Genomic DNA, 27978 nt, shown 5'->3' on the forward strand with positions numbered 1-27978 from the left:
CAGTGGCTGTGGTGAGGAGTAGTATCTTTATGTGGATAACTGTGTGGATTTGTGCATTTTATATCAAATAAGTTTGGACTACTCCAAATCCTTTTCTCTCCCTGAGAGAAGGAGGAGGGGGTTTGGGATATCAACTCAACAGTGCCGCGACAGCGACATTTCCAGCAACTTTACTTGCGTTTTATTTTCTTTGGTTTTGTTTGTCAAAAGTTACCAGCCCGTTAAGTTACACTAGTTTTAATTCAAGAACGAACAAGTTCTTTTTAAGCCTTATCTGTCGAGCTAACTTCCACTGATCCCTCAGACGACCCAGCCACGTGGGCCCGCCAGCAGTAACAAAGGACGACCAAACTTCTAACCCGAGACAGGGTTGGCCCCCACTGCAAGTTTCTTCAATAAGCCGACAAAAGACGGACCTCCGGAGCAATTCCCTGGCAGAGAAAGCGGCCGGCCGACAGTTTTAAGCTGTCCTAACCGAGAACGCACGGAACTCGCCAGTGTGAGGCCGTTTACCAGCAACCGGGCTGGGAGAAACACAAGCAGTAAGACCATGTCCCATAGTTGTTAATAGATTATCTTTAACCCTCAAAACTCATAGCTTGCGTTCATTAGCAGCCCATGTGAATCAAATGCTCCCCACAATAGAATCCCATATTGTCATTGTTTAGCCATTGTTTATTTCTTTGATGTATATTTAACCGCATTTATATTCACCTTAGTTAATAAATTTCACTGTGACCAAAGGAATTGTGTGTGTATTGCCTATCTCCAAGTCCCTGCCACGAGAATTTACCCCTTCGATATGAGACTGACTGACTGATTTTAAGATAATTGAGCGATTATTAACTAACTGATCACTAGTGAATAATTGTATAATTATTAAAGCCATACTCAGAGGTCCGGAGACTCTGGGTGAATTGGATCTCTGGTGGTGCCCCGAAACGAGAGATTTATGGATTAATATTTTCTGAATATTAAAATTCATAATTTGGTATTAATTCTCATAAATGTATTAAAACATAGTAGTCATGCTACAACTGTTTAAGTAACCGTGTATGTTAAACATCTCACTCCTCCAAAACAGCTGATTCAAACTATCAGCTCGTTATGAATCCTGAAGCTGCTTCAATCAGCTGTGCAGGGAGAGAGTAAATCATGCAGGACAGGGGGTAACTTTCTCCAGGAAAGGGAAACACAGTCGTAGTACATAAACTTAAATTCAACTAAGATCAAAATACAGCCAGCAAGGTCTTTGCACACTGTTTAACATTAAGTGTGAAAAGCTACACCGAACGGTCTAAACGATACAGATTTTTATTTTATCTTCTTTTGGACAAATAAATAACCTGAGTGTCGTCAACATGTTAAGACAAATGCAAACCTATGCCCTTGCAAAATACTTTACAAAAAAAGAACACACTATAGCTACATACAGTCTATGAGTAGCTTACGTTATCCAAAGGAAAAAAAGCTAATCCTGCAACTTCAGGAGCTAACGCTAGCCACCGTTGGCGTAGCTGAACGTTACCTATGTAGAACGACAAATAACTTAACTTACACACGTGTAACATTCTGTAATTTGTGTGATTTAGATGTACATTATTGACAGTGATACATATACCAAGAGCAATGCATTCAGACTTTACTCAATGTTTTGGATAATGCCAACCAGTCACCTACCGCTGTTGCAATGTGTGGAGTAGCGAAACAACCGAGAATGCATCACGTTACGTCCTGTGGGACAGTGGAGGTGACCTGACAGTGGAGGTCTGCAGTTGGACCCCTCTCCAACAATTAGCAACGTGTCTTGACAGACTGAGTCTTGAAGGAATGAAGAGAACCAGTCCAAAATGGAGGACGCTTATATTATTATTAGCAGAATCCCACCATCCAAATATATATCTCCCTGCTCTGAACATGTCAGAATGTGTCTCTACAACAATAGCCTGATGGGAAAAAAAAGTTCAGTCAGGAAGACAAACAGGTTTAAGAATTAGCAAAAACACCTGAGTGGGTACTGTTTAAGACCTTTACATTGCACTTAAACACTTGACAAAATAGATATATGCCAGGATAGTAGCAAATTCCATAATAACAAGAGTTTTACTTCAGCAAATGATTGACAATAGTGTGCCATGTTAAGGATAAATAAATCCATGTAACATTGATTTAAATGGTGTTTAAATGACTGTCCTAATGCCTAGGCTATAATGTCTAACAATGACAAGAAATGTGGGTTTAATCTTGGTTTCTAATATCTACGTCTCACAGTAGCCTACTCATGAGATGTACAGACTCAAAATACAACACAATAGTGAGGACTTGATCACCTAAATGTGAAAATGAAAAATGACATCAATCAGCAGGAGAGGTCAGACATATGATAATGAGTGTTATTCCTGTGGGTGTCATTCTTCTTATCTGGCAAAAAAATAAATAAAAAAAAACACAGGAAGAGCAGCACATTCTGCAGAAGAAGAAAAGGAAGCACAGATTCTCAGGTTTCCATTACACTGGGGATTCAGGGAGTCTGCCATTTCATTATCCGTCGCTCCGGAACATTTGTAATTCACAGCAACACACAAACAGCCATGATAGCTGACACACACACACACACACACACACACACACACACACACACACACACACACACACACACACACACACACACACACACACCCCTGTCCTGGATTTCTCTTATCTTACATAGGTCATAGCTGCAACTTCCAGACCTGCTGTTCAGTCACCTGGTGTGTCTGTGAGATCCTGTAGAACAACAAAGGCATGCTGTTCCTGAAATGAAATCGAACTTTGCATTTGTGCAAGCAAGAAAGAAACTCATTACAAATGTCCAGCACAAGATATGAGCATGAACTTTACACAGTACATGACCTTTCACTAACACCTCGCTCTTCAAAATATCCCTGCTGCACAAATACAACGTATATGGGCAGTTTTGATAAATTGTTTCACTAGCAAGGCCCACACTATCAACAGATGCGTTTAAATGATTTATTGATGAAATGTAACATTGGGTGCAAGGTTTGGACTTGCTGTACAGCTTTGATTTGCTACTGCAAATGCGGGCATAAAAATGCAAAGTAGCACCCGGGCACAACGGACCCCCTCTTAATCCTAAAGAGAGGAAGACCGAGATGAGGAAACAGCATAGAGAAAGGGGTGGGAGAAGTTATTATAATGATTTAAAAATCTATTTATAAATGTGTAAACTTGAATTGGAGAACTTGTGATCTTCATATTTTATTTTCTAACATTTCATACACCAACTCATTAAGTGAATATTCAAATAATAGTATAATAATAATTAGCCCTGTTTGCTGGACACCAAAAAAAATCAACACTGGACCAACTTAAAATATTTTGGTATTTATTAAAATGTCAATTGTTTTCTTCGTTTTATCTTTATTACTTAAACTCACAGTAAGTCATTTCTGCAGCTGGGGGTCTCTTACATCAAACCAATAATGAAAGACAGTTTGGTGACGTCATGAAGTAGCATGGGCTCATGGGAGTTGTTGTCTTCAATGTTAATGTTAATGTATGAGGTAATGTATTGAAGTTTTATACCCGTGTTTCTCTGGAATGAATAGCAACTAGAGGGGGTAAAGGGGATACGACGCCATTGACAGGTGACCAAATGAAACACGCCATTTAAAAAATTGGGATTTCACTGGGTTTTAACATTGTTGTAAACAATTAGGATAACACTACAAAAAATATAACATGTCGTTACTAGTGGTTTTTAGTCATTTTTACGTGAGAGTTACATATTATACTTTAAATCTTCTTTGAGGACTCCTTTGGATTTCATGTGTTTATGGATGAAATTGTATATTTATATAATTTTAGAATAGAATAAAACAAGTGGAAAGTGGCTTTTGGCCATTAGAAAAATACACCACACAACACTGATATATGAATACTATACTCCAAGTACCAAAATACAATACATGACATTTAAGAATTTCTTCTATACATATTAGTGTCCTCATTTAGTCTTCAGAATTTCACATGTAGGCATATTTTTTCACATTTTGGGATATAATTGCAAATTTTTTGTAATTTCTAAGGTGTAAGACTAGTGACAAGTCAGAATCTTCCACTTTACAGGCATTTACACTGTAAAAGATGCCCTAGTCATTTCTTCTACCTGTTTCCAGAGTGTGTTTAGTTTTTAATATCAATGTGTAACTAAGACTGCTTTCTAGTTCAAGAGTATCTCCTTAACATTTAAGCTCTTTCTGTAAGTAGGTAATGTCTTACTTTAAATTCTTGAATCCAAACTGATTGTTTCAAATTCTGAACAAGCTCATCAAACTGAACCAGAAGCAGCTGTGCCTCCACTCGCTCTCTCCCTGTCGGCCCTGATGAACTGAAACTCATTTGGAGTGAATTTGTGTCTGATTGCAGGGGAGGCAATCACTCACTGCTGTATGAGAACAGGCAGCTTTCAGGCTAAAGAAGTGTAAAAAATATATAAATATCACATCGCTAGAGTAAAAAAAATGATGTTGAAGCTGATAGTGACACATGATGTTTGATGATTATCTTGATCTCTGAGAAGTAATTATGTTTAAGTCACAAAATGAGCATCCAGTGACATCGCTCCCAACACTGGGAAACTGTATACGCTCTCCTTTACATGTCTGAAATTTGCATGAAGCTGATTTGAGATCTACGTTTAACATCTTGCTGGTAAACCTGGTGCTCTACTTCCCACAACCCACAGAAACGTTGTTACCCCAACCTCTCAGAAGGGACCTCTGGCACTACAAAGACCTCTGAACATTTGCTGGTGAAGTGTTTGAGTGTTTGACCCTGTCGTGAGTTTCTCTTCTTCAGTAGACACTGTCAATTATCTTAATTTACAATGACATGCTTGAGTAATGGAAGTATACAGCATGTAATATACAAATAAAGAGTTTCAGGCATGAGTTTCACAAGTCAAGTCAGTTGGCTGTTCACTTTCTCTGGTCAGTACATTTAGGGGGCTTTCACACCAGAAAGTCTGCACCAAGGTCCGAACCAAAGTTTTAATTTTTTTGATACATTCGGTTAATTTTGGTTTCACACTGCATTTATGCGACCGCACTACTTTACATGACATACTTGTGTCCTGTCGTCATCATCTATGTGGGCTGCATCTCCCTATACTTGACATTGATTGGTTTATTAAACAGTTCAGTGGGTATCTTTGACAAGAATGAATGAATAAAAAATTAACATGTGCATATTTGCCACTATATTATTAGTATGGCGTTACTACTAGAACATTAAAATGTCGCCGACAGGAAAGGAGGAGAAGACAGCAAGCAATCCTTCTGCATCTCTGTTTCAGGAGAAACCAAAGATGTATGTGGCAGTGTGCTTCTATAGTGGCCGTCTGTTTGAAAAGATGATCTGTCACGGGAGAATTGTGTCCTTATTTCAATGCATTTCTCCGTGCATTTATTTGTTTCTGGTTTACACATCAACCGCCAAACTCCCTGTAAATAGTCTGAAAGTCCAAACCATTCAAAAAATGCTTTCACACCAGAAATGAACCAAACCATGGTTCAGTTTGCAGAGACTACATCTTTTCGTTGGACCAATTTCGTCTGTTTGGTCCAGACCGTGGTCTGGGGGAGGTTTCACACCTGCAATTTTGGTTCGAACCAAACTAAAAAGTCCGAAAGTCCAGACCAAACAAGGTAGGTGTGAAAGGCCCCTTAGTTTTAAGCCTGTTGTTCGGTAGACAAAATGGTCAGCACTGTTAAAATGAATTACAGATGCACCTAGCTAAGCAAGCGAGCTAGCTCCACACACGGTCGTTAGCTCCACCGTCTCGTCCAAATATGGTCACATTGCTCACTCAACGGGTGACGTCACAATGACTACATCCACTTCTTTTATACAGTCTATGCTCTCGAGCCATCTATAGAGTTGGTGGAGACCAGAAACAGAGCTAAAAAAATTGAAAATTGGACTTGGCATTTCTCAGGTAGACACAAACACGACTCCAAATAAATGATCATGGTTCTCATTGTCTGCTGGATGTGTAAATAAGCATCTGTTTACCAAATCAACTGAAAGAAAAAGAGGGACCACATCGCACCTGGGTTGTGCTCCCTCCACTGGCTTCCTGTTCATTACAGGATTGATTTTAAAATCTTACTTTTAACTTTTAAATGTTTAATGGATTGGCGCTGCCTTATCTAACAGAGCTTCTTCATGACCACACTCCAGCTAGAGTGCAGAGATCTGCTAATCTCCTCCTCCTCGTTCTCCCAAAAAGCAGGCTCAAAACCAGAGGTGATCGAGCCTTTTGTGTAGCTGCCCCTAACCTGTGGAACAACCTGCCAATCCATATCAGAACCGCCCCAACTCTCTTACACTTTAAATCATTGATAAAAACACCTTTGGCCTTTTCTTTGAGTTAAGAAAATTATTATCCCAGGCAACTGTATTATCATTATATATTATATAGTCTATGATATACTGTATACTGTAATTCATGTTTTATTGCTGTACTTTTACCTTGTAATTACTGTTTTACTGTTGTATTTTTAGCTTGTAAAGCACATTGATAAACCTTGGTTGTTTTAAGGGTGCCATATAAATAAAATTGATATTGATATTATCAGTGTTTACAGATTGTTGTGCAAAAGGTTTAATTAGAAATTTGACCATAATGCACAGTTAGGACAGCCATCTGTTTAATAGAATACAGCTCATCAAAAAATGACATAACAAACATCCATATGAAAACCTCCTCTAAGCTTTGTCACAACTGACAAATGTTATTTTGGTCACTGACTTAGTACATAGACTATATGGCTCAAAGTATATGGCCTTCTGGGTGTCCACATACTTTTGGCCATGCAGTGTCTTTCTGGAATCTTCTTTGTTTTCGTAATAGAGGATTTGTGGGGGTTTATAGGGGATATATTATTGAAAAAATGATTCTGCTCTCGCTGTTTTCGCTCCACATGATTAACTTATTTAACATAATATCATCATAAATAATGCATAATTCATGTTGTTCTATTCATATGGGTCACTGCTAAAGATGTAGCCTATTGTTTGTGCAAACCTCATTAGCAATCATGTATGACGAGCCAAGCAGCGTGAAGCACTCATCCATAACATGCTCTGATTGGACACACACACACACACACACCACAATATATAACACAATATACTTCTCTCTTATGTAAATACCTAGATGTCAGGTACTGGCATCAGATATAAACAAGCTGTACTTTATGTTAATGATCAACATTAAGAATACACAATGTAAACAACAGCATGATGAATAATTCAGTACAGTACATACTGTACATCACAACAATGACCCTATGAATACACAGCATATTGGAATGTCAAAATAGACATAAGTAATGAAGCCGTCTCCACTGAAAGACGATAAAATGGTTCCCGATGTAACATCTAAAATCATCTAAACATCTAACATCTAAAAAAATTATGCAACAGAGAGCTGCATACTGACAACACGGCTTCCTGCTTTTGCACTGCCTGCAGACTCTACAAAGTAAGACTTATTATTCTGTTTTGTCTGCAACTACCAGACATCAATATAAGTTTGGGCGGGACTTTAACATCTTGTCCGTCGTGGGGCTATAACCAGGTTTTGTCTTCTTTTAGGAGAGAACAATGTTTCCCAACCTGGGGATCCAGACCTCCAAAGAGTCCCAATATCTGAGAAAGGGTCACAAGATTATTAAAGTGATAAAAAGGAAAAACAAATGTATTTCTTTTTTCAGACTGCTACTTTTTTTGACAATAAATAACTAATTTGTCGAATCCCATATTGACACTATTGCCATAATGTGGCTTAGGGGTCAAATAGCTTTCTGACCTCATAACAACAACAGAGACGACTTCTGACCGTTCATGTCATCAAGACAGTTGGTCATGCAAGGGTTTAAGTACTGTGTATTCATTGACCATAAAACACTATGGGCCGGATTTACTAACATCCCAAATAAAGAGTACTAAATTGCGTGTGCATTCTAAAATATTGCACGTGCAATTGTAGTACCTGTTATGAGTGATCAACTAAGAATTACTGCGTTAATGACAACAGGAGCAAACACAACAGAGGTGGTTTTAATGGTTTCCGCCATGGAGAGTCAATCAATCAATCAATCAAAATTTATTTATAGAGCACTTTAAAAATCCAAAGTGGACACAAAGTGCTGTACAGTAAAACAGTAAATAAAAATATAAAAGACACTAAATACAAAGCTTACACAATGCATAAAATAAAAATAAAAATGAATGTCCTGCGGGGGATCACTGATTTTCTGCATCATTCGCCCGTACTTTAAGCTTATTAAAGGTAGATTTTTGTCCCCTTTACTGTCAGCTAGTGTTGTAGTACTCGAAACCGGTCTTGGTCTCGAGTACTTTTTGATGGTCTTGGTCTCGTCTCTGACTCGACCGCCTTTGTATTCGGTCTTGTCTCGGTTGTCGGACATTGAGGACATTTATTTCAAGACCAGTCAATTTGGGGCGTTTCAATTTTATTGTGCAGAGTAATTTTATTGTGTTGGTCTTGTCTCGGTCTCGATAAACTCTGGTCTTGGTCTTGACTTGGTCTCGGTTTGGGCGGTCTTGACTACAACACTACTTTCATCAATGATTCTTCGCAACACTTGGCAGTTTGCACCTTCCTTTCAAATGTATTGAATACAGTTGAACTGACATGAAATTGCTTGTAGGCTTGTTAGATCACATTGCGTGTAGTAAATAAATGTATTTGCTTGTTACTCTCCCATTACTTTGCACAATAAAATTGAAACGCCCCAAATTGCATATTTATTAAGGCAAACGTAGTAAATGAACAACAGGTGCTATCTTGCACTTTTGAAAGACGTCATTCTGCGTGCACACCGTTAGCAGATCAGCTTACATGTTAATTTGCTGGTGATACCAAGTTTGCACACGTTTTTACTCATGTAAACCTTTAGTAAATCAGGCCCTATGTACTATTTGGGTCAGTTTTTGTCACTTATTTATGAAACATGACTGCTGACGTCTACAGCACTCCAAGTTACTAACATTTATTGTGAGCAAACACTAGCAAGCTCATTCGTTAGTTACATCCATGCTAACGAAGCCAGCCAGCCAATTCTGGAAAAGTTTAATGTGTTTTCAAAACAGCAAATCTCTTCTCTTCTTTTGTTCAGCAAGCAAATGGTTCTTTGTATTTTTATTAACAGACAAAATGATTTCCATAGTCCTGGCAATGGAATAGTTTGGCAGATTACACGAAAGCCAAAGTCATGACGTCGTGTTCAGTCTAGCCTCTGTAACTCAGAGCATTTTATTATTTAGCGTTTCTTTCACCTGTCTTTCTAAAAGAATAAAGCCTGTTCCCAGGGTTTACTGTGACAGTCTAAGATAAGCCGCTACAGCAGCTGTTCAACAATGATCACTAGTGAGTACAGAAAAAACTACAGATACCATGAGGATAGCCGTTTCCCCTTGTTTCTAGTCTTTGTGCTAAGCTAAGTTAGTCCACAGCTGGTGGTAGCTTCATAATTACCAAATACACATGAGTGTGGTATCAATCTTCTCATATAACTGTTGGCAAGAAAGTGAATAAAATGTGGAAACAATTCCTTTAAATTAAACTTGTCACTCACAAAATCTGATGTTCAAACACAGGTCGTTTTACATCCTCAGGAAACTGAATTTCACACTACCAATACTCTAATCTGTGTAGCTTAAAGACATTATTTATTTGCATTCATCACTCATCTATGTTCATGCGGAATTAAAAGTGCTCAGTTTGATTGTTTTGTTCTGATGGGTTTGAGAATATCTTCTCAATGGTATTCAGCTCTTGTTTAGCAGCCGCTGAACTCAAGGATCTGCAATCCCAAATCTTCGTTTCTTAATTTATTTAGTTTGGATGTGATTTTGACATCCCGAGGGCACGCAAGGCTCAACATGAATTCCCTTCCTCTTGCTTTGTTTCAGCTTGGTACTTTGTGAAGAGCTGTTACAAGAGATTTGATGTAAGTGTCTCATGTGCCATTATATTAAGGTGAGGCCAGACTCGGATGTTAGAGGAGAGAAGAGGAAATGAGTTGGAGGTTGTCAAGGAAGCAATTTCCATAACAGACGTGTTTGAATTACACCCACAACACCTCCAGGAGGCCCAGCAGTAAATTCAGGCTCAGACCATGCTCGTCTACATGGCTCCCATCACTCCCAGTCTACATTAGATTTACACCGCACAACATGTCAGCTGGTAATTTCCCAACTTCATCATCAATCTCAACAAAACAGCTCATGAGACAGCTGACCCTGTAGAGTTGGAAAAATTCATTATTGTGGTTCTACAAAACAAGTTAGGTCTCACTCTCCCAGGTGATAATACAGCTTCTGTAAGGCCTGAGCAACTAACAGCTAACTGTGTTTCTTTAACTTTAACAATATACAGTCAATCCATCATTTATTTACTAATTGATCTATGTGATCTGATTAAGTACCAATGTACAAAGTACAAGTTGTATCAGATGTTTAGACTGACTTTTATTTGCTAAATGCGTGCTTTATTGAGGGGAACTGAGCTCTAGTCTGTCTATACATTAAATATGAAGCCACCACCAGCAGTCGGTTAGCTTAGCTTAGCATACAGACTGGAAATGGGGGAGGAAACTGCTAACATGGCTCTTTTGAAGCTAACAAAACCTGCCTTCCACCATTTCCACAGCTCAGTGACACTTTATAACACGTTTGTTAAATTGTCATGTTGTGGTTTCACAGGGTTATTTGCTAGACTATTTCTTGTCTAAGCACAATAACTTACTGGAGTCTCCGTTGGTTTACTGGCAACTGACGGACGAGGATTTTGTTAAGTTAAGCTAACTTGGTTGCTGAGTTTAGCTATTGCATACAGACATAAGAGTGGTAACAAGAAAGCAAAAATGTTGAACTATTCCTTCCTTCCTTCCTAAAGACAAGACAGTCTACTGTGTCACGTTAGAAAGAAGTCTACTGAACAGACTACTCACTCACTCTGTTTCGGTAACAAAACCAACTAGGGCGTTAAAAAGTGATTCGTCAGTTTGAGGTATGAAATCTTAATGGATTTTAAATGTTAGGATTGAAGGTTTTCAGTGGAAGACACTACAGACACTGGTAAATTTTGAGATTTGGGCTGTTTTTTGCTCCCATTACATGTCTTCTTTCAGACAGAGACTGAAAGAAAGAAAACGCCCAAAACACAGACAGCACCTCATTTTTACTTTTAAATATAACATTTCAAAAAACTTGAATTACAAAATGAATTGTACTTAATGTTGGTAATCACCTGGGGAAGTTACATGGTGGTATCTATTAGTTGCATTCACCTGCAGGGTCTTGCAGAATGTATACATTTTGAACATGACACAAAATATAATTGCAAAAACAATTGTCTTAATGTAAGTAATCAACTGGGGAAGTTTCATGGTATTTATTAATACCTGATTCACCTGTAGTGTCTGGCCTTAAATCACGTTTTACAGAAGGAAAGAATAAATCCTTGAAGATGTTTCTGGAAATATCATGTCAGTGCACTGAGCTGTAGTAAGGTAAGATTAAAATGTTGATGACTGTTGTTTTTTAGTAGGAGTCCTGTGTCATCTAGAATTTTTACACTTTGGATTGATTTTAATGGATGAGACATTTCTCTAGCAGAATACACTCTCTAGCAGAGAACACTTTTTTGTTACTTTACACCCTCCTGACGTAGATTTTCCCAGCTTGTACCATCTGGTTACCATCATTTCCTGCTTAACAAAGACAATGCATTAGAATTCTTAAACCTTTTTGACCACCTGGAAGCAGTGTAAATAAGCTGTAAATATACTAGTCAAGATTCCAGCCAAACGTAAAGTCATTTCACTCACTTTCCAAAAAGTTGGTAAAATAAAATGTTAAATAAAATACTGTGAGTTGGTTCATCAAGATAAACAGCTGGTGATGCTATTTCTCCAGATGGGTGCCAGATCATAAAAAATTTTAAAATGTCTGTTTGTTTTATGTATCAATGTGAAGAAGGCTCCAGTTTCCCCAATCACTCCACACAAACCATCTTTCGTGTCTTTGGTGCTGCAGAAGCTTGAGTGACGTTTAAGTTAAGTTTTCTTTGACATCATTATTTACAAGTCTGTTTCCATTGCACCTTGTCACAATTCCTTTTACGATACACCATCTTTTATACCTTAGCCAAACTTTTGTGCAACATTTAGAGTTTTTCCAATTTTCCAAACAAGGCAAATTGAAAATGTGCATGAAAACAGGCGTATGGAAATGCACTCACTAACTGATTATTAGTGCAATTAGTTTTAAATTGATTTGGCAAAAAACTATGTGGCTCTTTACATGCAAAATACTACACTTTGTTCACTAACTAGTCTCAGGGTTGCAGACCTGAATATAAAAACAATGAGCTGAAAGACACTACAAAACTGAACTGAACTGTGGAGTCAGGCGATAATTCTTTGTGGGCTCCTCACTACGAGTAATCCTTTCCGCATTAGTCATGTGATCCATTGTTAAGAAAATAATTATTACAGCTGCTTTAAACATCACACACTGCATATTTTTATTAACTGCTTGACAAATAAATAAATAAATTCAGTCACATCAGCTGTGGCGCATTTTTAGATCAAATTACTTTTCCCGCTTTTAGGGAGTGAAATAAGGTCCTCACAAGCACACTTACATACATCTGAGTGTGTGTGTGTGTGTGTGTTAGAGGCCATCCCAACCAGAGCCCATAATGAGAAGCCACAGGCCACAAGACTAGTCATTAGTATTATCTCCCTGTGGAAGGGAAGGACGCAGCGGGCGATGGATCTGTTTCATATCCAGAGCAAGAAGGCCATCTCTCCCTCCACCTCTGTCCTTGTGTCTCTCTCTCTTTCTCCTTCTGTCACTCCCAGCAAGTCTCCAGAAAGGTGTTATGGATATATTTTGTCATCTACTTTCCAGAATTTACCATTAAAGCCATAATTTATTGTTGTCATGATGATTTTTATTATTTGTGTTCAGCTCCTCCAGCTATAATTGCTATTTTCTTTCCTCTCTCTCTATCTTTCTTAATTTTTTTTCCCTTCTCCGAGCTCGAATGCAAACACAATCTGTCCCACTGTCAAGATGCCAGTTAAACAACACAGACATTTGGGATTCTCTACGTTTTACGGACGAGAACATGTGGAGGAATGTGGCTCTCTGGAGGCTGTGCTGTTGCACCTCCAGCAGACTGCATCTTATGTAACATAGGAAGAAAATCATGAGGTGTTGATGTTGCCAGGAGAAATATTGGGGAGGAAAAGGTCAGTGAACTCCAGTGGCAGGGTGTGATGGAGGTCACATTTCTTAAGTTGTCAGAAAGAAAAAAAAACGTTTGGAGAGCTGGGAATTTACTGCATTTACTGTTAACATTACATCTATTTGCGTTTGTTCATAGTGCCAAAGTATTCAGATTTAGGGCTGCATAATAATTATCGATCCGATTAACTGTCAGCTGATATTGGGCGTATTTTTATTATCGGAATCATATTGGCAAATTTATTTTGGCCGATAATTTAGCCAATAACAATCAAACAAAGCTTGAATACGTAGCTGCTGTTGTCGTGCTCATGATGTCATATTTCTGCACCTGGATAGAGCCACACAGACGCAGTGCAGGCAGCAAGAGCCAAACAAACATGTCGTCGATCGTTTGGAAGTTTTTTCACAGTTTCAGAGAAAGACACTACTGCAATATGCAATTTGTGTTCTGCAAGGTTTCTGAGATTTTCAACACAACAAAGTCACCTGAAAGTTTGTCATCGCGACAAAGATTAGCACTACCAAACCAGTGTGAAACTTCGAAAACTGCAGGAAGTTCACCAAAGACAGCCCAAAAGCTAAAGCAATTAATGACAAAGTCATGGGATTTATAGCACTAGACAACCAGCCCTTTTTCATGGTTGAAGACCAAGAATTTCGCCGGCTAATAGCACATATGAAGCCCCCATACATAGTCCAAATCTGCCATGACTTTGAATGTTTCGCTTCCTGCTCTGTATGATCTGGTCGCCACACACATTCATAGTCTCCTCGATACCAATGTGAGTGATACGCTTTACCACGGACATTTGGACTTCTGACCTTAGCCTAGAGAGTAATGGGTGGCCCAAAGGTTAGAGATGTGAGCTTGTGACGGAGGTCACCAGTTCAATCCCCGGACCTGAAGAATAAATCTGGGTGTGGAAAGTAAAACAAACAGTGCTTTCCCTCCCTCATGTACCACCACTGAGGTGCCCTTGACCTTCAGCAAGGTCCATGACCCCAACTGCTCCAGTGGATCTGCTCAGTGGCCAGCAGACTAGGCTGCGGTTGTACTGGGCAGCTTCCAGGTGTGAATGTGTAACGGTGTGATTGTGATCAGGGAGGGGAGGTTTTTATAAAAATATAAAGAAATTATTGGTTACTGGATCGGTATCGGCCATGAGAAGTAGACAATTATTGGTTAGTGGATCGGTGTGAAAAAAATCCATCTCGTGCATCACTATTCAGATCCTTTATCTAAGTAAAAGCAGCAATACCACACCATGAAACAAAGTCCTCTATTCAAAACCCTACTTAAGTAAAAGTATGTAAGTATCATCAGCAAAAGTAACAGTATTCATAGTGCAGTAAAATGTTCCCTGTCAGCGTTTTACTATTTTATCTGATGCTTCGGGATTAATATTACTGCTGCAGGTGTTTAAGGTTGTGGTGATTTTAATTATTTATATACTGTTGGGCAGTTTAATCTACAGCAATGCATCATATTCTATAAGATCATCGCTGTCCTGTGAGAACCACGTCTCTCCTGAGCTCAGAAAGCTCTATTTTCAGCTTTGAGATGATTCTTTTTGTCTTAAATAGTTTATTTAGCTTAAGAAGGAGAAATTTCTCAACCCATAAAGGAACTCTTTGCCATTAAGTTTATCAGAGACATTCACATTCCAAATCACTAAATTTGAAGATACATGGTTTTCATGGTGCTGTGTGTGTAGCATGAAGGGACTACAAACTGTCTTTTTATTATACAACCTTGTGTTGCATAATGACAAATAAACTACCTTGTACTTTGTAAAGTACAAGTACCTCGAATTTATACTTAGATACAGTCATTGCTGGGTTTAAGTGTCTTGCTCAAGGACATTTTGACTCAAACACCTACTCTACCAACCTGAGCTACAGCTGCTACAAAGATTTTGATGGGAAAGATTTGGTGATGCATTCGATTTGTCACCGGCTTTGTCCTCCACATACAGCCAAACAGTTTTTTTCTTCTTTGTAAGTAAATATCAAGAAAGACAGATGCAAACCCTGTCTCCTAGAACTTAGGTTTATGTAATAAACACAAGTAGATCATAGGTACAGTCGTGAAAATGTATACAGACATTTTTGCAGGCGATGAAAGCCCTACATTTTCATACCGCATCATTTCTAGGAGACAGGGTTGCTTAACATATATACATATACTTTATTATAATATATTATACTTTACTTAACTGTGTTTATAAGTAAGCAACAGAGACGATTATCAAGCCATACACTATTCAGGAAGTATATACACAATTCAATAGTACAGCCACAAAGCATGAGCTGAAACTTGCATTCCATCTGCTTATTGAACACAAATGTTTTTACAAGAGCTATTATTGGAAGTACTGATATGTGGCTGCTGAAGGACAGACTGTTGAAGTTGCTCCACTTCTAAAACACTTGCAGTGGGAATTGAAGCTGTTTAAACAGAGAGGTAACACAACCGGAAACACAACATAACCCATCCAGTGAACATCTTAGTGGGAGGAAAGTTTTCAGGATCACAAACAAAGAAAAGAGATGGAGCTTATGGTAAAAAACTGCGCATTCACCGTCCAGCTACACTAACATGCAGGTTTATCTAATTTGTGCTTTTCTATTGCAGTATTCTAACCCAAACCAGGAGTATACTGTTTACTATACTGTCTTCCTCTGGCTTCCAGTAATATTTAGAGTTGATTAAAATATTTTATTGAGTATTTTTTACTACTTGCATCTGCAGGAGCTGCAGAAGAGATCAGATTATGCATTTCATTTTCATCCAATTTATTTTTACTAGCTTGCTTTTATTATTCCAGTGGCTGGGATCTAATATTGAATGTGTAAGTGTCCTTACTTACACTTCTCCATACACGACTTAGCACTGTGCACTACATATTGCACATTGCACACTGGTACCAAATAAGCACTGTGTTATTATCATTATTATGTGTTATTATTAATATTGCTTGAATGTGATTTATCAGAGGGTGGGAGGGCAGAAGTCACTGTAGGCTGCCTTGCTCTCGATTCAACGTGACACTGTGAGGCCATCTGTGTTTGGATATGCAGGTCAGCGGGAGTCGCTTCAATTATGTTTCTGTGTTTATGCACTGTGCACTGTAGTGATAAATAACTAAACAAAAGATCAGGGGCCATGGTCACAAACATCCTAAGGCAAAAAGTGGCTAAGTTAAGAGAAAAACAAGTCAATGTTTTACTTTGTTATCTATCTATCTATCTATCTATCTATCTATCTAACTATCTATCATACATTTTTTTATGTAATTTTCATTTTTCCGAATAAAATTTTAAATAAATATAATTTAATTTATATTTAATTAGTAATTTATTTTAATTTTCAAATCAGAATTTCATGTCATTCATTTAAATGTAACGTCATCTATTATTTGATGTAATTAGTTTTTTTTATTTATTTAAACAATTTTTAGATCATAATGTAGGCAGGTCAGTTTCTTCAACTAAAGCATTACAGAAATAAATAAATAGAATGTTTTGCAGACATTTCCATTCACTCCGTATTTCTGCCTGTGGCCCTGAATTCATCATGAATTTCCCAAAAGTGTCCCAGTTGTATATATAATTAGGTTTTCTTCTTCTTCTACACGAGTTTATCAGGATGCCTTCGGCCTGGATGAATTGACAGTAAGTCTGCAGACAGCCCAGTTAGCAGCTTCTTTTAGAGACCGTGATCTCGGTGAATAAATGGTTTTAATATACAGTATATGGAAATGATAGTGGCCACCTGTCTTCACTGACAAATGTTTGCAGTCTGTAATGAAACCTCAGGTGGAGACATTCTCATTTTCTACTAATGCACTTCCCAAAGTGCTCTGAACTTTTTACACACGGCTCTATGAACTAGCTTTTCCTCCCCTGGCTGGAAGACCATGTCAATCCTGAGGTTTACTGCGCCTGAAAACGACACTACGAGAGCAGAGAGAGTGAACCCAACAGTAGCAATAAAGTGCCTACAAAATAATTATAATATTATAATGACAAGAGATCAAATGATATGTGTAAAGTGAAAGAGGTCGATCATAAAGACGGACCTACAGAGAATTATCGCCCAACTCTGCAGCTCCCCTCAGCTTTGCAGAACTTTATAGCATCTTAAGGCTCATTGTTTTGGTTTTCAGGCCCGAAACTTTAATGTTGGTGTTCACTCTCACTGCTCTCATCAGCGTCAAGGCAAAAGCTCAAACGGTCCAGAAAATGTAAGCAAAAGTCATGGAGTGGAAATGTCGATTGATAATTGGTCAAACAGTCAGAAGGTAAAAAGACAACAAACCAGTCCACATTTCTACCTGGATATATGGTACATCACTGAACACCATCAGGCTCATGTTGATTCTGAACTGGAGCTCATATAAGCACTTTGGAGGGTCAGGCATACGAACATCTCGTAAGAGAGTTGGTATTCAATAATTTAACTGTTCCTGACTGTTGCAGTACGTTGCCTTTGCCTTGTTTATTGTGTGAACCAAACACCAAGGTAAACTTGAATACGGTAAAAACTTAGTTGGTAATAAGTATCATACATTCTCTCTCTCTCTCTCTCTCTCTCTCTCTCTCTCTCTATATATATATATATATATATATATATATATATGTATATGTATATATATGTGTATATTATAACAATAATACATTAAATAGTTCAGTAATAATAAATAAGTACTATTTTAAATGACACACTGAAAACACAAACACCCTTAAATGAGAATATGACTAATCAGGTTGAATCTGGTTTTTACCGTCATTTTGGTGAGTTTAAATTCTAACTCCCACCTCCTCAAATATTCAAGGCGTCAACTTGGAGCAAAAAATGTACCTTGACAAGCGCAGTAGTTCTCAAAAAAAGGGAGCGTGAAGGTGTTAAAACCCCACTTTTTTCAAACCAGCTGTCTAACCTGAAACTGTTTTGAAATTTCTGTAGGCAACGAAGCAGCCAGACATGACCAGCTGTTCCATTCAAACCAAACTACCCCTGACGGAAGTGTACACACATATATTTATTTTTTGGAAGATAAAAATACCAAACCATGTCTCGTCAGCCTTCAAACTTTCACACAAACGTCACCTCCCCACTGTTTCTCCTCAAAGTCACACGTTTTTGTTCTCCTCTGTTACATCACCACCACACTTTCCTCTCAATGTCACACCATCCTCACCTCCTGATTCTCTCCCTGAGCTACATAACTTCACCTCCATGTCTCCAGGTGATACAGAATGGAGCTTCTGCGGGGGGGGGGGGGCTTTGCTGGTACTGCCTTACTCTGTCTATTATGACCAGTAGTATATGTTGCTAGCTAATGTTAGCAAACTTTCCTTTAATATGAAGACTCTTGCAGCAGCAAACATGCTGTACTCACCGCTGATCCACGTGGCCTCGGGGTCGTGAACGCTGAACTCAGTTTTGTACAGATCTGCCACACTCAGACTGGACTTGCTGCTGCCGGGGACTTCCGCTGGGAAAACACGGTAACCTCAAGTCAAATCCAGTATTATTCTTACAGCTTTATCATTAGAGAACAAAGGATGATCTGAAGAGGAAATAGCAGTAAATTAGCATACGGGGAGTGAGGACGAACACAGACATGGTGATTAGTGAGCAGACCACTGCAATCACCAACAGAGAGATGGCAATGCCCTTCCAATTCCTCTGCGGGGGGCTGACGTCCACAAACTCCTGCAAGCACACAAGAAAACAAAAAAGTTATCATTGTTGCATCCCACCAACTGGGCCGGTGTAAAGAACTACAAATGTTAAAATACCCAAATGTGATTGTTGAACATTTCCATGTTCATGAATCTTCGCTGTAACAGCCTCCACTCTTCTGGTTTCAGACTTTCCACCAGATTCAACATCTGCAGGGATTTGCTCCCATTCAGCCACAAGAGCATCAGTGAGGTCCAGCACTGATGTTAGGTGATAAGGTCTGGCACACAGCCAGTGTTCCAGTTTGTCCCAAAGGTGTTGGATGGGATTGAGGTCACAGCTAAGAAAACCATTTCGGGAAGTCGGCCATTTTGAATTACGGCACATTTTTGGATGATTTACACACTTCGTACTTTAACAAACTCCTCCTAGGGATTTAGTCGGATCGACGTCAAATTTCTGCTGTGCCTTCTAAAGGCATTGACGATGAACAGTTGTGCTATTTGCGAGTTTTCGTCAATGGGCGTGTCTGTGGCGTTGATGATTCGCCATGACACAGGAAGTTGTTGTAAGTTCAGTGTACATGCTCACATCTGCACCAAACTGTACATGTAGGATGAGAGTCCCGCCCTGAACACATGTACATGCTGACATTCACCCACAGTTATAGCGCCACCTGCTGGCAACAGGAATTGACCTTTAACGAAGCAGCCCCCGCCGCACATTTGACCTATATGTACAAAAACACCGGATGTCCCTAATTAAACCTTACAAAATCTGATGTCAAATCATGGCAAACCTAAGCGAACAAGCAGCTTATGCAAAGCTCTCGGCCAGAAATATACTTGTGTTTTGAATCCCATGTAAAGGAAGTTGTCCAGCTATGTTTTTTTCATTTGAGAAATGTAGTCATGGTTTAGTCTTTTATTTCAGCCACAGATCTGGAGAAACTCATTCATTCATTTGTTTATCTCCTCCCGCCTCGACTAATGTAACTGTAATTTGACTATATGACCCCATTTTTAGCATACTGGCACTGGCTGTCTGTTTCTTTTAGGATTGATTTAAAACATATTTTAATTACTTTTAAGGCCAGGCATGGGCATTCCTATATCTCTGAGCTTTTATCTCTCAATGAGCCAAGACACAGACTGAGATAGCTGCTAGGTCCAGGCTAAAAACTAAAGGAGACAGGGCCTTTGCTGTCAGGGACCCTACACTGTGGAACGGTCTACCAGAGGAGAGCTGGCTCAGTCTGTTCCTGGATTCATCTCACTTCTTAAGACACATTTCTACAAATAAAGCTTTCACTGTTTGATGCCTAGTTTATTTATTGTCTTTATTTTAATATTGATTTGTTTATGTTTTATGTATTGATTGTGTAATGACAATTGTTATCTTTTATTTTATTTTGACTTATGCATGTTTTTATATTGATTGTTGTAGACCACTGTGTTATACCTATTGATACCTATTGATTTTATCTCTCTATTTTATTTTGACTTGTTTTATTTTGATTGTGTAAAGCACTGTGTTACCTGTATTGAAAAGTGCTATACAAATCAAGCTATTATTATCATTATTAATATGTTCCACACAGGATGAACTCTAATAACCTTGGTGAAGACCAATTTTATCGGCATCAAGTTCAAATATAATTTTATCCAATAGTTTGGTTTGTGACTAAATGCCTGCAGAACTAATGACATCCCATCAGCCTCAGCTGCACTTTGTGTAGCAAATGATAGCATGATGACATGCTAAACTAAGATGGTGAACATAGTAAATTATAGCTGCTAAGCATCTGCATGTTAGCACTGTCACTGTTAACATGTTAGCGTTTAGCTCAAAGCACTGGTGTGCCTAGTACACGAGGGTTGATTATCTAGAGCATTAACTCATGTATTCCTTTTCTTTTTCTTTTCAGATTGTACAGTTGATTCACTGCTACTTTTACTAACTGTAATCTTGTATTAATTCTCCTCAGCAGTCTCTGTATCATTTACAAAAATGTATTGATTTTAATGCCAGTGTCCTCTATCTGTCCTTGCTTCAGTTCACCAGACTGATCTCACGCTGCATGAACAGTTTGTTTTCAAAATAAAATATAAAACAATAAAAAAAGAAGAAGAACTAAAGGGCAACTCTGTAAGAAAACATTAACAGATGGAAACTGACAACTACTTTTTATTTCTTCATTATTTTCTATTGGCTGAATAAACTGGGTAATATGAGGCGACATTTCATGTTTTTATGGGATAGAAAACATAATGTAGTGAACAACGGTGTGGATTTGTGCATTTTACATTGAATAAATTTGGAATTTGGAAATTTGCTACCCTAAATTCCTTTCTCCTCCCCAGAGAAGAAGGGGAGGGGTCAAAGTTGCTTTCTCTAAGTGCTATCCCGACCATAAAACTGGCACCTTTTTGATTCCAAAGCTGATAACGCGGGGCCTGACTGTTGAACTGACAAAGGGACACAAACCAGCCATTGGCATCTCCCTGAACAGCCTATCAAAACTGGCCCCCCACACACGTTTCCGTGGCAATTGTTTTATTACCACATCAAAAAGGAAAACCCCTGTCTCACCTAAGTGTGACATGGTCCAGACACTGAACTTTGGATGACATAGGACTGCTGTCTCCAAAGACTCAAAGCATTTAATTAAATCTTTAGTTACCTGATTACGTTTGCCTCTATTTGAGTAGTTATGTTAACTGTTGTTGCTATCTGTTGTTGATATTAGTGCTGAAAAGAAGTTACTTGTGCAATGTTTTTATTTTCAGCAAGACACTCCTTCATCTAATGTAATCAATGCTTGTTCATAATACTTTCCTACAAAATCCCTTTAGAAATGATGACAAAGAAATGTTTTACTATACTCTTAATCGCCAGCTTGAATTTAAGGATGAATCAACAAATTCCCCGGTTCCTAAGGAGAGACTTCTTTGATCTTTGATTTAATCCAAGCTTTCCTCATGTAACCTGAGCTCCCCCAAGTGGACGAAATAAGTATTACATGCCCTCATCGGAAATGCCGTTAAATGTATAAATATCCTGACCACTAATGTGACAATTGTTTCCTGTTACCAAATGCCTAGAACAGTACAACCGTTCAACCATTGAGGTTCGATTGATGTGAAATGTTTGATTATAATACGTGCAAATAGATTTCTTTTCTTTAGACATTAAGTTTAGAAAGGCAGCCCCTTGGGAAACCTGAGACACCCCCTGGGGAACCACGCCCCAGGCAACAAAAGAGCGACACGCGACCTGCTCGCGCTCTTCTCTTCGCTGTTGGCTCTCTTCCACCCTGCTCGGCCCTCTGGACGCTTCGGCACGCGCAGCGTGCCTCGCCAGGCAACGCCCAGACTCGGCCAGCGAAACAAACAGGCCCTGAAGCTACACACCTTAAGTGCCGCGACATCGATCTGCCTTCAGTTTGTTTTATTTTCTTTATTTCTTTTGTTTGTTAAAGTTATCAGTCCGTTAAGTTACACTGGACTAATTCAGGAACGACCAAGTTCCATTTTAAGCCTTTTTCGTCGAGCCAACTTCACCGAGGTCAGACCAAGCCACGTGGTCTCGCCAGCTACAACGAAGGAAACCTGAAAACAGCCGAATTGCCAGACGGAGGAGGCGTTTTCAATCAGACACGGAGAACCCTGGAGAATCCCTAGCAAAAAGCCAGGAAACCCAGCTAGCGTGGGACCCGTGCAACAGGCCAAAAGCAGGCTGTCGACAAGCAGTAAGACTTAACACACATCCTGTGATCAGATGTCCATTTTAACTCCTAAATTATGACATTAGTTTACTTTCATTAGTTCTTCTATGCCGTATGAGTCAAATGCTTCCAACAACCGAACCTCCAGGCTCATTGTTCAGCAAATGTTTATGTTCCCTGTATCCAACCATCTTTTTATCACCTTAGTTAGAGAATAAATTCACTGTAATATAATCAAGAGCTGTGTGTGTTGCCTATTTCTAGTTCCTGCCAAGAGAATTGTCCCTTTAGATATGAGACTGACTGACTGATTTAAGATAATTGAGCGATTATTAACTAACTGATCACTAGTAATAATTGTATAATTATTCAAAACTACCTAGAGGTCCTGAGACTCTAGGATTATAACAACTCTGGTGGTGCCCTTAACGAGGAAATTTTGATTTTATGAATTTTAATTCATAATTGGGTATCAATTCTCATAAATTTATTAAAATGCATAACTAATAAATTTAGGTCTGCTACAATAAAACACAGATTAAAATCTATTTTATCGACGACTCAAGAAGACTTGTTAGCATCTCTAACATCTAACTACCAGGTGAATTGATTTTTGAATTCTGCAGTCCAGCTCTTATTATAACTGTGAAAGGAGACAGACTCTGCAGCTTGCATTCCTCCTGTCTAGACAGAACGGTGATTATCCACCAAAACAGCTCTAAGAGTGAAGTTGCACGATAAAATAAATATGAAACACTTGGGCTTGACCTGAAGAATGTAATCTGAGCTTTTGATTTGACACATATAACAGCCTTTCAGATGCTGCTATCTGTCCCAAAGGCAGAAACTCAGCAGTTTGCTTAAAGACTCTTGTACAAACTGTAACTTTTAATGTGACAGCATCTCTGACCCGGCTGTCAGGAAGTTACATCATTTCTCCAGACTGATCTTGTCACTCTCACTTCAGGCCAGGATGATGAAAGTATCCTATAGCCAAGACTTTAAAAGGAGTGAGAGAAAAGAGGAGAAACTAATGCAAGGAGGGCTTTTAGTTCAACCTCGGATTTGGCCAGAAAACAGCCGTGGACGAGGTTCAGGCTCAGAGGTTCCCAGCAGTGACACTGCAGGCAACTGTAATAGGTAGCTGTCCTATGGTGTTTAATTCACCATTCTTCAAAGCTTTAGAGTAAGACAGAGACACATCAGGGGAGACAGTGTGAAGCCTCTTTCACACATCAAACGTGTCAGACTGAGTGTTGACTTTTCCAGCACCAGTACTGGTTTCCTCTGTAAAAGTTACAAGTAGAAACCCCTCATATACAACGCTAGAGGCAAGCAAGAAACATTTACCTGACACTTTTATCCAAAGCAACTTTCAATTGCTATACATGTCAGAGGTCGCACGCCTCTGAAGCAATGAGGGGTGAAGTGTCTTACTCAGGGACACAATGGTGGATGTTTCACAGTGGGAATCGAACCTGGGTCTCCCACAGCAAAGGCAAGCATCTTATCTATATGCCATCACCACCCCGGAAGAACGTTCCTTCTACGATTCAAACCCAGACCTCCTGAATGCGGGGTGGCTACACTGCTGCTGTACTATTGTGTAGTTAAGAAACACGTGATAATTTCAAAGTATGTGACTTGTTCTTGTAGAAATGAATCCTGATCACAAGCAGCTCTTTTGTCAGTGATAGGGATATATTTCCAGACAAATGAAACATGATTACGTCTCTGGTTTTTAAACTTGCACCTGTCCTGCTTTTAATTGACGCCTGCTGTAAAGAAAAAAACATCAACACTGTCATTTGTCAGTTTGTCTGACCTGGGATTCCTACTGTGGTTGTTCACACAAAGCCTAAGAAATATGTTTAATCACTTCTTGCTGAGAGTTAGATGAGAAGACAACTCCAATGCCTGTCTGCTAAATATGAAGCTACCGCCCAGCAACCGGTTAGCTTAGTTTAGCACAAAGACTGGAAAACAGGGGGAACAGCTAACCTGGTTTTCCAAAAGTGAAAAAATCCTCACTAATTAACACGTTGCATCTCTTTTGTTTAAGCCATTTTAGAAGCTGAAGCATTAAAAAAATTTGCCATCTTACGAGCGGTCATGAGCCAGACTGTTTCTTGGCTAGGAGCAGTGACTTCCTGGAGTGTCCGCTTTTTGCTTGGCAACTGATCACACTTTTTTTATTCTCACAGGCTGTGTTCAAAATCACATACAAATGTACCATCCATACTAAACATGACGTCAAATTGAGTAAGGAGTATCAAATTGATAATGCACATAGCCATTACATTACATTTACATTTATGAATTTATATCCAAAGCAACTTACAATTGCTATATATGTCAGAGGTTGCACGCCTATGGAGCAACTAGGGGTTAAGTGTCTTGCTCAGGGACACATTGGTGGATGTCTGGCAGTGGGAAATGAACCCAGGTCTCTAAAACCAAAGGCATTATCCACTGCACCATGACCACCCGAAATGTTAAGAAATATAACCTTAAAATATAATCCTTCTCCTCCTCATCCGTGCTCTTCTTACTCAAAGTCGCACCCTCAGCTCAGCAGCCTCCTCTTCTGCTTCTAGGTAAAGTATACCAACAGTAGCTGCTAACGTTGCCTGACCTTAGTTTTTCTTGTTCTTCTTTATATCAAACGTGAACCACAAACAATAGCCTTTACCGTTTTTTACACCCCTTTTCTTTAATTTAAGTAAATAATACTGGAAGATACAACATCAACAGGAAGAGGTAATGTTGATTTACATTTGAACGGTAGTTCAAACCGGTAATGTTGTGAATGATACAGTCATGGAATGCAGAGAAGAGGAAGTGTGAACGGTCTGTTGGTAATGGCTGTTAAAGAAATATTGTGAGGCTGGTTCAGGTGTCATGAAGAAGTTTCGAAGACTGATGAAGGCCTACACAGCATGGCTTATTGATACTCCGAGGAGATACAGTGCCGGCATACTATGTGTGAACATATGCAATGCCAACACCAAATCTGAAGTACACTTCCTGTCTGGGGATATATATCCTTCCTATACCTCCAGAGATTCACTAAGCGTCCAAATATTGCTATTGTTCAGCTCTCTATACATGTGTGAAGATTCTATTGGATATTGGTTTGAATCAAGACACATGCTTACCTAACTTAACATAAAGCACATTGTGTGTATTTAAGCCACATGCATCGCTTTCTACATAGAGTCAGTCAGTCTGTCTGTAATGAAACAAGAAAAAGATTATCTTAACCTTGGGTTACCTAACAAAGGGATAGCAGTGCATCATTATCAAGACAGCTGCGTCAGTCAGTCGACCAAGCAGGCAGAGAGTAGAGAGACAGAGTCTGACCTACTGTTTTAAAGAGTCCCTGGCTGCCATCTTTGGATTACTTTAGTTCAGCACAGTACCCCTAAATTACTTCACAATGGTGTAATAATCTTTAATTTAGTAGGCAGTGTGCAGTAAATACTGATTGATTATGTACTTGGCCATTGGCAACATTAGCTATGTTTCATCCGTTTCAGGTGCTGAGGCACCCACTAAAACCAGGAATTATAAAAACCATCAGTCGATTTGTAAAAAAATTAATTCAAGTGATGTAGAAGAAGAAAGTAGCATAAAATGTCTTTGGAAACAGCCTGAACCCTTTTGGTTTCAAAGATACTGACTTTGCTTCCGCTCTACCCTCCCTCAACCCATTTTCCTCACTTGAGGTCAATGATACCACACAATCTCTGTGCTCTACACTAAGCTCATGCCTGGATAGCCTGTGTCCTCTATCCACCAAGCCTGCTCGACCAAACCAGTCCCACCCGTGGCAAACTGATACCATCCATGGGCTCCATACTGATCTCAGAGCGCCTGAAAGAAAATGGCGAAAAACCAAAGACCCCGCCGACCTTAAGGGCTACCAATTGCTCCTATCTTCCTTCTCAACAAGCATCAGTGCTGCCAAAACTGCTTTCTATAATGACAGAATAAGCAGTGCCACTGACTCCACTTTTCCACTTTTAAAGAGCTACTAAAGCCTCCTCCACCTCCACCACCCACAAACATGTCTGCTGATACCTTTGCTGCCTTCTTCACAGGCAAAGTGGAGGCTATAACTAGCCAATTCTTTGAAACACTCAAACTCAACAATTGTAGCATTCCTACTACATCTTTTCCTCTGCCCTCCCAGGTCAGTGGTTGTTCACTCTCCTCGTTTACTCCTCTCGAGAGCGAAGTATCAGAACTCTTGACCCGTAGCCGTCCAACTACATGCCCACTGGACCCGATTCCTACGAATCTCCTCCAAGCCATATCTCCTACTGTGGTCCCGACAATCACTCATGTGATAAATACTTCTCTGGCTTCAGGAATCTTCCCAACCACTTTCAAAAGGGCTCGGGTTACACCCTTGGTCAAAAAGCCCTCACTTGACCCAACTCAAGTTGAGAACTATCGACCAGTGTCTCTTATACCTTTTTTATCCAAAACGATTGAACGGGCAGTATTCAAACAGGTCTCAGAATTCTTCTCACGGAATGACATCCTAGATCCGTACCAGTCTGGTTTTAAGAGTGCCCACTCTACTGAAACGGCTCTTCTGTCTGTAACAGAAGCCCTAAGGTCAGCCCTAAAGCTGCAGCCCAATCCTCAGTTCTTATCCTGCTTGACCAATCAGCTGCCTTTGACACAGTGAACTATAGGATCCTGCTATCCGCTCTCTCAGCAATGGGCATCTCGAGTAAAGCACTCCTGTGGTTCGAATCCTACCTCTCGGGGCGTTCCTACAATGTTTTGTGGCAAGGACAATTATCCTCCTCCCACTGCCTCTCCACAGGGGTGCCCCAAGGCTCAGTGCTTGGGCCCCTTCTCTTCTCAATTTACACCACCTCACTGGGGCCGATCATTCGCTCGCACGGCTTCTCTTACCACTGCTACGCAGATGATACGCAACTCTACCTATCCTTCCCGCCAGGCGATCCCACCGTCTCGGTGCGGATCACAGACTGTCTATCGGACATATCTGCATGGATGAAGGCTTGCCACCTTCAACTAAACCTCTCTAAGACTGAACTCTTGGTCATTCCAGCCAAGCAATCTATCCACCATAACATCAAACTACAAGCTGACTCCGCAACCAAACTTGTGTGTCAGGATTGATGACCAGCTGTCCTTTTCAGACCATGTTGCTGCTGTCTCT

The 27978-nt window shown here is 39.5% G+C and overlaps 1 protein-coding gene across 2 annotated transcripts in view; it reads right to left on the bottom strand.

Annotated features, from left to right (window-relative positions):
- The window catches only part of LOC119905037 (inactive dipeptidyl peptidase 10-like), a 122363-nt gene that overhangs the window by 60106 nt on the left and 34279 nt on the right, over positions 1-27978 (bottom strand). For both annotated transcript variants that reach the window (XM_038721724.1, XM_038721729.1), the window contains exons 2-3: positions 18964-19078; positions 18762-18857 (exon numbers count right to left, since the gene is read on the bottom strand). In XM_038721724.1, coding sequence (XP_038577652.1) covers positions 18762-18857; positions 18964-19078 — 211 coding nt within the window. The remainder of the gene's footprint in view (positions 1-18761; positions 18858-18963; positions 19079-27978) is intronic.

The sequence above is a fragment of the Micropterus salmoides genome, unplaced genomic scaffold, assembly GCF_014851395.1.
Source record: "Micropterus salmoides isolate LMB-PRFRI ecotype aquatic unplaced genomic scaffold, ASM1485139v1 Ms_hic_scaffold_1, whole genome shotgun sequence".
In the NCBI taxonomy this organism is placed as follows: domain Eukaryota; kingdom Metazoa; phylum Chordata; class Actinopteri; order Centrarchiformes; family Centrarchidae; genus Micropterus; species Micropterus salmoides.